Source organism: Temnothorax curvispinosus, unplaced genomic scaffold (assembly GCF_003070985.1).
Source record: "Temnothorax curvispinosus isolate PA1 unplaced genomic scaffold, ASM307098v1 QBEX01017496.1, whole genome shotgun sequence".
NCBI classification, from domain to species: domain Eukaryota; kingdom Metazoa; phylum Arthropoda; class Insecta; order Hymenoptera; family Formicidae; genus Temnothorax; species Temnothorax curvispinosus.
This window is the reverse complement of record NW_020227276.1, coordinates 277666-290408: the sequence shown is the minus strand read 5'-3', so window position 1 is coordinate 290408 and position 12743 is coordinate 277666. Positions and strand designations below refer to the sequence as shown.

At 38.8% G+C, this 12743-nt stretch overlaps 2 protein-coding genes across 2 annotated transcripts; one reads left to right on the top strand and one right to left on the bottom strand.

Annotated features, from left to right (window-relative positions):
- Positions 1–2630: 2630 nt before the first annotated feature.
- On the bottom strand, positions 2631–4545 carry LOC112467531. The gene is made up of 3 exons (XM_025036209.1): positions 4522–4545; positions 4030–4130; positions 2631–3319 (listed from the first exon to the last, which is right to left on the bottom strand). The coding sequence occupies exons 2-3, from the start codon at positions 4124–4126 to the stop codon at positions 2817–2819; spliced, it is 600 nt and encodes a 199-aa protein (XP_024891977.1). The 5' UTR covers positions 4127–4130; positions 4522–4545; the 3' UTR covers positions 2631–2816.
- Positions 4546–5214: 669 nt separating this feature from the next.
- Positions 5215–12109, top strand: LOC112467532 (U1 small nuclear ribonucleoprotein 70 kDa-like). Its single transcript, XM_025036210.1, is given in 9 exon segments — positions 5215–5489; positions 6126–6308; positions 6398–6460; positions 6544–6625; positions 6977–7021; positions 7024–7050; positions 10364–10607; positions 10689–11029; positions 11120–12109. Coding segments are annotated over 9 exon segments (1293 nt in total). The 5' UTR covers positions 5215–5345; the 3' UTR covers positions 11284–12109.
- Positions 12110–12743: the final 634 nt, after the last annotated feature.

The window sequence follows — 12743 nt, the reverse complement described above, 5'->3', positions numbered from 1 at the left end:
CGAAGCAAGATCGTTCCCTCGTTCGCGATCGTTTTTGCAATCGCGACAAGCAAAGTGCGAAACGTCAAACGCGCGATCGTTCTCTCCAATCACTTAATTCTTAATTAATTATTAATTTCCGCACTTAACGAGAAATTCAAGCTATTCATTGAAGCATCTTCCCGGCGCGGCGCACGATTCACTCATTCGAAGAAATCGAAACGGAGACCGGAGCAGGAGACGTGAATTCCGAGGTTATCGTTTCACTGCGACACGCGGAACAACGATTCCATTATGATTCGGCTGTATCGCGCTTCGAATCATTTATTTCTCACATATGTACATATAATTGACTCACCATTCAATCACGGCGCACTGCAGGAGACCCGCCAAATCACAGCCGGCAGAGTGATATGTACGGCGTCCAGCACGACATTCGACGTTCATTTCGTCTAGCGACGGCATCTCACTCGTTTCAGTCGACACGAAGAAGGAACGGAATATTCGGCGTACGCTCAGCTTGCAACACCCCGTAACCGACTTTCTTTTCGTTCACGAGAAAGGAATTACACGACCGACAACGTCTCGCGATCCGACGTTGAACGCGTCACGTATTTACTTGCGCGGACCGTTGCGCCGCTTGCGCGTTGCGCGCGCCGTGCCGTCGCACAGTCTAGCACAGTCGAGCGAGAGGTCGCACGTGATTGGCTCGTGAGTCGAGTCCCTAGATCTGGCCAATCACGTTCCGCCGCTCCGCGCCGCTGGCGCGGCGGCTCGATGCGGCGGTGTAGTAGGCACCGCGCAGTCCGTACTACTCCGGCCATACTAGCGGCGCCGGCGACGCGACCGTTGAACTTGAAAATTGCCGAAGAACAGCGCGTTTTCGACGTTGTTTCTGACGATGAGCGGACTTGCCACTTGTTTCCGTCAACGCTCGGAGTAGTGTTACCTGCGTCAGTCACTCAATTATCATTCTCCGGAGGAATTTCGTACAGGTAGAAAATGTTTGTGCTCCGCGCGCGCCCGTCACCGTGTTTCGTGCTGTTTTCGGAACGCGCTCGTTTCAGTGATTGGCATTCCTGCTTCCTCGTTTCGCGGGCCGCGGGAATAATTGCTACGCGAGTACGCGCCGTGTGTGTTCAACAATTTCCGAGTGTATATAAGGTGTTTGTCGGAATGAATAACGTTATTACAAAGTAAAGTACTTCCTTCTCATGGGTACGACCTTGGCGAGGTGGGAATAAAGGTTCAGTACCCAGTACGAGGATTTCACCCAAGCAAAACACTTGTTCTGCTTGGATAAAAATCCAAAGACGGAGAAGCTAACGTACCCTCGCGTTCGCCGATTTAATTGAATAAACGAACCGCAGCCGGTTCGTCGCGTTTGCTTCTCGGGAGTGCCGTTCAAGTAATCGGACTAAAGCCTTGTGTTCACGATGCTAGAACTGCGTCCGAGTTTCGGTTTAAGCCAATCAACTTGCAGCTCTTACAGAAAAGCAGCAGTTTCATTGGCTTAAACTGAAACTCGGACGCAGTTCTAGCATCGTGGACACAAGGCTTAAAGGACTTTTCTAAACGGGAGTGTCGTACAGTATCGCGCGAAAAAGACTTTTACTAATAATTAGTCCGCGCGCGATTGTAGTTTATTATCCGCGAGTGTTTCTCGCGAGTGTCCTGTGCGATGAGAGGAGGAAGCCTGACGTCCAGAGAGGAGGAGGAGGCCTAGGAGAGGCATCGGGTCCTGGCGGAGCAACCTGGGGTGAGTATTATTTCTTATCATAATAATTATTTTTCATTTATTTAAATTGTTTTATCTCGATAAGTTAAAAATAATTAGAGAAAGAGAAATTATCTAAAATTTTACTCTTGTAAGATCTTTTTCGATAAACAGATAATTATATTGCTAAATATTTTATTGAAAGACAAATTAGAAGCGCGTAAGAATTATCTTTTGAAATATTGGTCATTTTAAACGCTTCTTTAATTTGAATTTTATGTTTGTATATTACAGAATCATCGTAGCTACGCGAATAACTCCGCCTGTTGCGCATCGGACTGGTGAGTCAAAATTTTTTTTATTGAGGTAACGAATCTACGATTATATATATATAGTCAAATATAGAGTCATTGTATCTCGGAACATGTCGAATTACGACAATAAATTATACTATAAAAAAATTACATTTCGTAGATTTGTTGCCTTGAAATGGATGGGCTAAAACGGATTACGGAAAGAACTCATTATCGTTCATCGAACTATATGTTGACGATCTGCCGCGTTCTACATATATATAACTTTTGAATAAAATTTTAAAGTACATAAGAAATTAAGTTTTCCAAATTTTGTTACATAGATCAACTCTACTTTATACAATTAAAGTAACAAATATTTTTTAGAAATACAAAGTAGAAACAAAAAGTAAGATAATACTTTAACAATTAAAGTAATAATTTTTCGAAATTTTATAAAAAACGTGATAATTTTCTCCTTTCTTCTGATCTGGTCGAAATGCGACTAGATTGTATATGGTTAGGAGCGACAAAAAGTCCGATCTGTCCCCTCCGAAAAAAAAACTGGATATGATAAGGTAAGTGGTCAACATTGACCACAATGGTGAAATACGTAAGGTGCAAAATGTTAGTACGTACAAAAGATTTGACATATTCGTTTATTTGCTCAAAGTAGGGCTATTTCCTCTATATTCTTTTTGTATATTATTTTCTCGCATATATGCGAGATTGGAAAGACCCCAATTAATTTCCAATCGTATCCAGAGAAAAAGAATATTCTTGATTTGAAAATATTTAGTTTTAACGTGGAAATCTCTTAAATGAGATTATATTACGCTAAACTTGCTTTTAGTTTTCGATATTTTATACTTTTCTGACATACGTTGCAGGAGAAATTTTTGGCGCCTTAATTCTTGTCGCAAATGTCGATTTTCCATATTCAGATCTTTGATTATTTTTGTATCTTTATTATTTGTTTGCGTGCAATTATCTTGGTGTTGATCATCTGTGGGTGGCATAGATGGCTCGAGAGGCACCCATTCCATTATATTTTCCTCTTCCGCAGTTACATTAAAATTTAAATTAGCACGTTTATATGTACGCAATGCAGACTGTTTAGGCAATTTTACTTCCATCACGTTTTCATTATCGAGTGAAAATGCTGCTGTATAATTTGCGGAAGAGCCTGTGTCATTGTATGGAATTGGTATAGCATTCCGTATCAATCGTTCTTTTGTAGCGTTTGTAAAACACTTGGCAGTAAAATGATCTTCGCACAATGATGCCGATCGAAGGGTAGCGGGAGAAAATTTCTCCAACTTGGTATTTCCTGCAACAGAAATATAAGAAACTACATATTAAAATTACGATTACACGTTTACTTAAAAATGTAACATTGCAATGCAATGTTATACTAAGTATTCGGTAAATCGCGCCTAATATTAACATTTATAATAAAAAATAGAGTCGAAAAGTCTTTAATCACTTTCTCGAACCTTGTTTAATGAAACAAAAATTATTATACGTAACTGAAAAAATGAACATCGCCTTTTTTTTTATAGTGATTTAAAAGAAAAGTTGTTTGTTAACATTGAAAGTTAAATCGATTAAAAAGGGCTAAAACCCATGATCGACAAAATCGTGACAATTATAATTGACCAAAACCAACAGTTAAAACGTTGTGACGATTACAATAAATAAAGATAGCCAGGTCAAATAAAAATTTGTTATTGTTCATTAGTGGAAGTTTAGTAATACAACATATGTTATAAATTAGACAAAATCCGTGTTTAATAAGGTTGGGTCATTCCCTTTTTAACGTAATATACTATGTTTTATCGCAAAAACCCAGCCAGAAATGACCCATCGAATCGACGTCTATAGACGTCTAATTAGATCATTTGATGGGTCATTTCTCGCTGGGGAACCCGAGGTCTTAATATCGACATATTTATAATTAATTACGCGATACATACACAGATCTTCCTTTGTCAGCATAACAATATATCAAAAAATAATATTTATTCTCCAACCACTTACCTGTATTACGTATCCATATTTCGCATCTCGCATCCTTTTTCATTGGAAATCTAAATAGACGCTTAGAAAGTCTCGTATTCGTACAGTCTTTGTACATACACCTATCATAAATACGAGTTATACGCCACTCACTCGACATTGTATTATTGTTAATATAAAATTATAAAATAAATATAAATATACTTAAAATATATCTAAAAAAATTAATCTAAGAATAAATGTAAGAACACTTTTAAACAAAAAAAGAAAAGAAAAGAATGTCAAAACCGACACGATAAAACACACGCTTTTAGTGTTCACGACCACGTAACGATGTTTACAGTTAATTGCGTCGGATGAGACAGTGGCACGCTGTCAACGTGTTACGAAGCACACTAATCTCATTAAGAGATAAGATTATATCTCCCTGTACGAAGTTGCACAGAACCGTGCACGAATAGCGAAATATTAAACAATATTTACAACTATAACCTCAAAGCTCGTCGCGCTTACTGGCTGTTCTCGCAGTCAATGAACCATTCGCCGATTCGCCAGGTGCTAGTGCTAGAGTCCCTATATAAGAGTCTGCCCGATTCTCTAACGAGAAACGTACAAAACTCTGCTCTAACAGAAAGGCTGCAAATTGATTGGTTATCGCACAGTTTTTAGCCAATAAGCTTGCAGCTTTTCTGTTAGAGCAGAGGTTACGCATACGTTTGTCGTTAGAGATTCGGGCCCCTGGACCCCTATTCTGTAACTCTAACGACAGTGTCGGTATCGTTATGTCGTCGTTGCGCAGCTTTTTTTCCATATAGTATACCTGCGCAACGACAACGTAACGATACCGACACTGTCGTTACGAGTTACAGAATAGGGGTCCTGCTTCATATTAAAGAATCACTGAGCGCTCACTGACAATGAGCTGCTTTTCTAATGGAGGTTGATTGTGCATAATATTGAAACGAGGTAAAAATTACCTACAAAAGTGAACAGATTTACTAAATTTCGACAAATAAAATCATAGATACTCTAGTGAATTTCTTTACTTTTGTAATTTCACCTCGATCCAAGCTACACAATCGACTTTCGAACGCAGCCAATGAAATGATTATACCGCCCTATGAATACCGGCTTTAATAACTCTTTCTGTACATGTAAATGCAGCTTAATCAATCTTGTACCTTATGATGGCGCTGGCGGCGGGCCTAACATGATCGCCATCTTGTTGAGTGCGAGAGGATGTCGTCAATCCCGTTTATTTTACTTACTTAGTGAATAAATTGATACGACGATACAGCCTACAGCCGTAGTGCGGTAACTCGCGACGTTTCGCCGAAATGACGCAGTTTCTACCGCCGAATTTGCTCGCGTTGTTCTCGCCGCGCGAGCCGATTCCGTATTTGCCACCCGCGAGCAAATTGCCGCATGAGAAGAAGAACGGTGGCTACGCCGGCGTCGGGTCCTTTTTGAAGTGTTTCGAGGTAAGAGCACATTACGTTTTTTTCAAGGTCATCTTGTCGATTGCATTACTATATTCACATACTATTATACTCCTTTTGCATATATTTATGTCATGTTTATACATGTGGATTGTTTCTTTATGTTGTATGTAAACTGCATGTTTTCCATTTATACATGGCTTTCAATAGAGTTCCATCTGAATTTGTTCGAGCTGATAACTTCAATCTGATAATTTTTTAATATCTCAAGTATGCATTATTATTAGTATTATGTATATCTGTATTTTTTGAATGAAGGCTAAGTGATAGTTTTTCTGGCCATATTTGGCTTATTTACATATAAATAAATGGAAAAATTAAAAAATAAAGCAGGATACAAATTTTTGTCAATTGTTGACTAGTGTAATCGACACACATTGGAAGCCTAAAATAAAATATATTAATTTACAATATTATTATATTATTATTAGGCATTCCTCCCAATAGCCAAGAATATCATCCATTTATTCTTATCTTAAATTGTAAATCTGGAATTAGTCTTATATTATCATTGAAATTTTGTTGTCGCTTAAGATAAGATTTGTTTTTTATTTCCTTTTATTTTCTCTTTTGTTTTATTAATATTTTTAATGAGAAAAAAACATACTCTTTTTATAGGATCCTAAGGATACTCCGCCACCTCTGCGTGTAGAGACGCGAGAAGAACGTCTCGAGCGTAGACGTAGAGAACGTGCGGAGCAAGTTGCGTATAAACTTGAACAAGAAATTGCAGTATGGGATCCAGCTGGAATTTCCAATGTTACAGCAGATCCCTTTAAGACTCTTTTTGTAGCTCGAATTGTAAGTGTTATTTATGTAACGCTCAGCAAATATATAATTAAGCTATGTAGAATACATCTTAACATATGTTTGTTTTCCTGTTGTTACAGAATTACGACACATCAGAATCCAAACTGAGAAGAGAATTTGAAGTATATGGACCGGTAAAAAAGGTAAATATTTTTCCAAAAATAAACTTTTTTTTTAACTAGAATTTAATTAAGGTTTATTACCGAATTTTGTTTTCTTTTTGCAGATTGTGGTAACACATAATACAATTAATGGCAAGCCTAGGGGATATGCTTTCATTGAGTATGAGCATGAAAGAGATATGCACTGTAAGTAGCAACAACTTAGAAAGGTAAAAGAAAAAAAAAGAAATGTTACTCTTGTCGCGAAGCTCAATGAGCCTCATATAGTCTGGAATTTCATCTTATTTAGCGTCACTTCCAGCTAGATATTACGGGGGCAGGGCTATAGTTAGGCTACTCATTTTCATTGGTACTTAATCTAGACGGTACCGTTTGGGGAGGGGGGGTCCCCGCCATACGCACACTCATGCAGGAATACCGTTCTGTAAATGCATAAATATGGTAAAAGCGAAACGAAACAAAACAAAAACAAAAAACGACGTGAACGTTTATTGGCTGTCTTTGATTAATGCAGTTTTTATCTTGTTCTTGGTACAGCGTGGTGGCCGCTGCCGGCAACTAGTGCCGTTCACTATTCCATGCAAAATCCCTGAACCTGCCTGATAAGATAGGTTTGTATGTGTGGTAAGATCCAACATACAACAACGTTTGTTAGCGTCTACTTGCTTATCCTATTTATCGTGTCTGATTTTGTCGAGCAAACGTGCGGTTTCAAATCGGATTATAAACGGGCATCCGTGATGACACCCGCCAAAGACTTTTTACGAGATTTTCCGACCCGGAATTTTGAGATATATATAAACATACACATTCGGACGCCGTTTTTTCTCTTAGAACATGTCCCAGTAGAAAAAAACTTCATGGATTCGTGGATCTGTGGATTCTAGGATTCATGGTGCTATAATCGGTTCGTAGAACATTTATAGGTCGTAAAATTTACGGACATTAGTATCTACGGATCCAAGAATCGCGTGAAAGTTAGCATTCTACATTGAAATTGATTGGTGGGCCTTTAGGATGAAGGTTCAGGGACACACATTACCCATTTATATCAATGAATACAATGAACATGTAGATCAGAGTATTTTGCACACATATCTGTCGTTTCGTAGACACGAATAGCAGGATATTTCGCAATTGACACAACCACTGTAATTCTGTGGCTTGAAGGTAGAAAAATTAAGGTGTTACATGCAAACATGCATCTATTTCTACCCTCATGTCGTAGAATGGCATTAGTTCTTCTAGTACCATGATGTTAATATCCTAAAAATAGGACGAATTTTTACATCCGGCGATGTGTATCATCACACTTAACACGAAACGTGCGATTAGCCTGCGCGTTTTTTCCAACAATTTTATTCGTAAGGTGCATTTTTGAATTTTATTTTTTCTACCAGTTATATCATCACGCAGTAGACTTTTGAAAGTACTTATAGTTTTTAATGACGGATTCGAAAAGTCCACGAGATGTAGGGATTAAATTCCTAGATAATCGCGCCATATGATCGATATAAAATATATATAATTTTTTCGATTTGGTAGATGTAAAACATAGGATTTGCATGAAAATCGAAGACGGAGAGCATAGTATAAAGTATTCGATAAGATTTTGTTTAAATATTATTACAGTTCAAGGATGTTCGATTTTTGTTCGATATCTGCTGGAAAAAAAGCTATTTAAAATTTAAAACAGTCCTTGAACATATCAATTTCGATATAGAATACTAATTTCTCTTTCGGTATCAGTCACTTGTTTTTATAATATCACTCTCTTGCGAAAACATGATCTCGGATAAATAACGTATATGCAACGCAACACTTGCGGATTGTAGAATCGGTGGATCCTAATTTTTCCGCGTGTCGTCGAAATTGTGGATATCTGGCCTTCGTTGATTCTAAAATCTTTCGGATCCCGCGATATCCGAGAATACCTAGAATACCGTGGGCTTTGATCTACAAAGCTGGATCTTCGGATCTACGATCGTGCAGTATGCGACGTCGGAAATAACGACCAATAAACGACACTTCTCTCTCTCTTTCTCTCTTTTCTCTCTCCCTTTCTCTCTCTCTCTCTTGAGTCAGGGAGATGTCGGGTTAGTTGAGCGAACGGGCACACTTGCCCTTAACATTATGCTAAATGTAACTTACTGCTAGATATCACTGTAACACGTATCATAAGTATATACGACAATATGCGCACGGTTTGAATCGTAAGTAAAACGAAATGAAAGCGCACCAGGTAATAAGCAAATGTAAACCTCTTCGGAGATTGAACGAACGAACGTATGAAGACTGGGCATCTTCGCAATGAGTAGTCTCCTCGCGAGTCTCTTACGAGTTCATTTCACGAATTAGACCGTACCTCTAAGCTTTGTGTTAACTTCCGTACGTAAGTAGCCGCGGTAGGTATTTTTTGTATTTGCTATACTTTTTTGGATCTTAAACAAGTAGTTTTAAGCCGCTTTAAAAGAGCCGGAGCGTTACTCGCTTCCGATCGTCGTGCAGTTGCGGCTACGGCCTGCGTACGCGTCCTCGTTTTACGTCGTAAAATGTAGTTTAGGATGCAGTAAATAAAAATGTAATTGAGTTTGGCACTTCGGGACCGTGTTGCGTATTCCAGGATCTTCGGAGGAAATAATACTTCCTAAAAGGAAGAGAAAGATTTTAATACGTTACTCGATTTACAAACGTGTGATTGTGGTAAGGTTTGTATTCTCTACTTAAAAGTCTAATTCTCGAATTTGTAAGAAAACGCTCGATTAATTTCGAACGCGTTTCTTTCGGAGAAAATGTTCCACGAATTCCACGTGATATGAGGACAATCTTATCTTTTTTTGTAATTCGCAGAAGTATATCAGATATTAAATATTTCACTTTCATTTTACCTGGTAAAACGACACACGCGGCGCGTGCCGGCAAGCCGGATGTGCGCGCGATCGGTTGCAGCTCGTATCATTACCTCGTTATCCCAACATCATCCACAATATTCAACAACAATCATACAGTCTGATTGATCCTGCTGCGACGATTGGCGTCGGCGATTCGGATGGAGAATGTTTCCTCAGTACTTTAGCAAGTACTTCTTCTCGAAGATCCTCTAGCGAAACGGCGCAATGTCATTATTGACTTGAGATCTGTGAATCTCTTTTCTAGGGTTTATTGTTTCTCTTTCAAACGAGTGCGGTACGCATTCCACTTTATCCCGCAATGATGCGGGCAAATTTCAGTCGATTCTCTTCCTTTCTTCTTCTTACGATTCCCTATTTGAATAGATATCTAGAACGTTTGTTTGAGAAAGGACCTGCGAAACCGACGATCCTTTTTGGATCTAATAATAAATTCAATTTACAGATTGTGAAGCACTCACGTATCCAAGAACTGTTTAATTATAGGGTTGAAATCTCGGGAACTCACCGATTCTCGAAATCACGGATATAGACTAGAAATTCGATTAGTCCGGTTAGTCCGCGAATCCGAGAATCTGTGTTGAGGCAAATTTCAGTTGGTCTTTTGACTTTTTCTGAGGTTTCGTAGGTCCGAAAATTATTGGACCACAGAATCCATGGTTCAATACCAGAGAATTCTTAGAAGCTATCTCTTCGAAACTCTGAGTCTTGGAATGTACGTTCGAAGACCTGGTGGATTCGAGGATCAGTGGCTTGGAGAGATGCTGCGAGAATCGTGGAATTTGTGTTTGTGAACGAACGATTCTCAAAGTCCAGATAACGCCCGATTCTAATATCCAGACAATTTAGGATCTTGATATCGACCACTTCCAGGATCCGCAGTCCCAGGAATCATCCCATTTGTTAGGTTTCTCTTGGAGTTTGCCCTTTCGTTGGGACTGTAGACTTCGTAGACTAATCATTTAGGCGCGTGAATTTACCGGCGAACAGTAATTTCTGATCGGTAATCTTTTAGCTGCATATAAACATGCGGATGGTAAGAAAATTGACGGCCGCAGAGTATTAGTGGATGTCGAGCGGGCGAGAACGGTGAAGGGCTGGCTGCCAAGGAGACTCGGCGGCGGCTTAGGGGGGACTCGTAGAGGTGGTCCCGATGTCAACATCAAGCATTCAGGGCGGGAAGATAACGAGAGGGAACGGGAGCGATATCGTTTGGAACGTGAGAGAGAAACCTCGGGACGTGGCCTGGACAGAGACAGGTGAGTGGCAAGGAGTGTGAAATATTAATTAACAAGATGTGAAAGAAATTATGTATAAAAATTGTCGTCTAATTGTTTCAGGGATCGCGACCGTTTGGATAGGGAACGTCGCAGATCGCGCGATCGTAAGCGAAGGACTCGGAGCAGATCGCGTGAACGCAGACGCAGGCGAAGTCGCGATCGATTGCCGGATCCCGATATCGAAGAGATCGAACGCCCGCGCGACAGAAGAGATCGTGATCGAAACGAACGCGATCGGGATCGCAAGAGGCGACGGTCGCGAAGCAACGATCGCGAGCGCGATAGGGATCGTAAGCGGGACAAGCGGGACAGGGATCGCGAACGCAGGGACAGAAAGGACCGCGGCGATCGTCAGGACGAGGATACGAAAGAGATCCGTATCAAAGAAGAACCGTTGGACGGTAAGTTTTGATAAAAGAGATAAACCTCGACGATATCTTTGAAAAAGGTCAACGAAAGAATGAATATGCGAGTGTTAAATTATCTTTCAGATTATCCAGACTACAGCAATACATTTGCGACGTCCGGTTCATACTTCACCGCGGTCAAGTACGAAGATGATAACGATCAGGAAGTGGAGGAGAAATACCGGATTCCAGAGGGTCGTCCCGATCCACCTCCGTATAACAATTACGATTCCGTACAAGATTATTGATCTCGACCAGTGCATATTTCTATCGTATCCCTTTTTTCACAGTAAGCCACCATCGCTTTATTTTATCGTTGCATTGTCTCTACTGCTAGCACAATACTGGCGAATTAGTTCTTTCAAGAGCGAATCAAGTATTGAACGCTCTTCAATTATATAAAGTATTTGGTCAACTGCTATGAATGTCGCAAAAGAATTACATATGTTCTGTAAAGTGTTTAATTTCTATAGAACTTCCGAAATAAATAAAAAACGAAATAATTTATATTAAATAGTAGAAAAAATACGAATTTACATTTAGTAAATTTAAATTTTGACATAAAAAAATCGTTGAAAAAAATTTGAATATATTACTGCATAGCAATATGCATCGCATGATATAAAAAATAACTGGTAAATAATGTACAAATCGCTTTATCGTCTCTAAAAAGTGAATGACATTGATTGAACTATTATAGGGAAATCACGAGAATGAATTATATATATAGATGCAATCATTTATGCAGATTTAAAGTACTCTCTGTCTTTCTTTCTTTCTCTTTTTCTTCCTATCATTGATAAGATTGTATTCACAAAAATCTTTGACATTCTTTTTAATGAATTAAAGAATAATTAATAGATTGTAGCAGATCATGCGAAGCCTCGCGGTATCAAAAGCACGAACTCATAATTGATTGAATACTACGGTGTTCAACAAAACATGTAATTTAAGTATCGGTCGTCTAACATGTATACGTAACCGCCGCGCGCGCAAAACACAAAAAACTTATGACTGCTACATGTATATTTATATGTCGAGTAAAATAAAATATGAAATTAACTTGTTACACGAGCCCTGTTTTTTGTTTTTTTTCTTCTACACTTCAGAAACTGTATCCATTACTGGATACCATTAATTTTCTAACGCGAAAGAAATATGACTTCCAAACGTAATGTAGAGCGGAGGATAACGTCGTCGGTTCGCGAAACTAAACGCAATCTTGATTTTATACATTGCTCTGCAATTCTGCCAATCGATTCGTACGAGTTTGATCGCTTGATACGCCCAGAACGCCACGCAAGCGTCAAACGATTTCGCAAGCGAAACAAAAGTGCAATCGATTAACGCGGTTTAAAGTAAACGGAATGAAATAGTAATGAGGAAATAAAAACGTTTCTCTTCAGCTATTTTTTTTTCAAATATGATTTGTTTCTAATAGAAAATTATCGACTATGTTATCACCGTATAATATTAATTATCTAATAACCCAATTATATTTTTTTTTTATTAATACAGAAACGTATATTAACAATTTTTTTTGTTTTATGCGTAATTAATGAGCTGATTTTTTCAGCTCGCTTATTTTTGATACTTTGAATTTCTAAGCCTATTGATTTCCGATGTTCGATATCAATATGCTAAATTTAGGAGATTACAATATGTAATTATAAACGACGGCCTTTCACTATTACATGAAAGGCCATAC

Coding starts and splice junctions, on each gene's coding strand:
- LOC112467531 (XM_025036209.1), bottom strand. CDS start 4,126: ATGTACAAAGACTGTACGAATACGAGACTTTCTAAGCGTCTATTTAGA. Junction 3,320..4,029: donor AATATGGATACGTAATACAG/GTAAGTGGTTGG, acceptor TTTCTGTTGCAG/GAAATACCAAGTTGGAGAAA.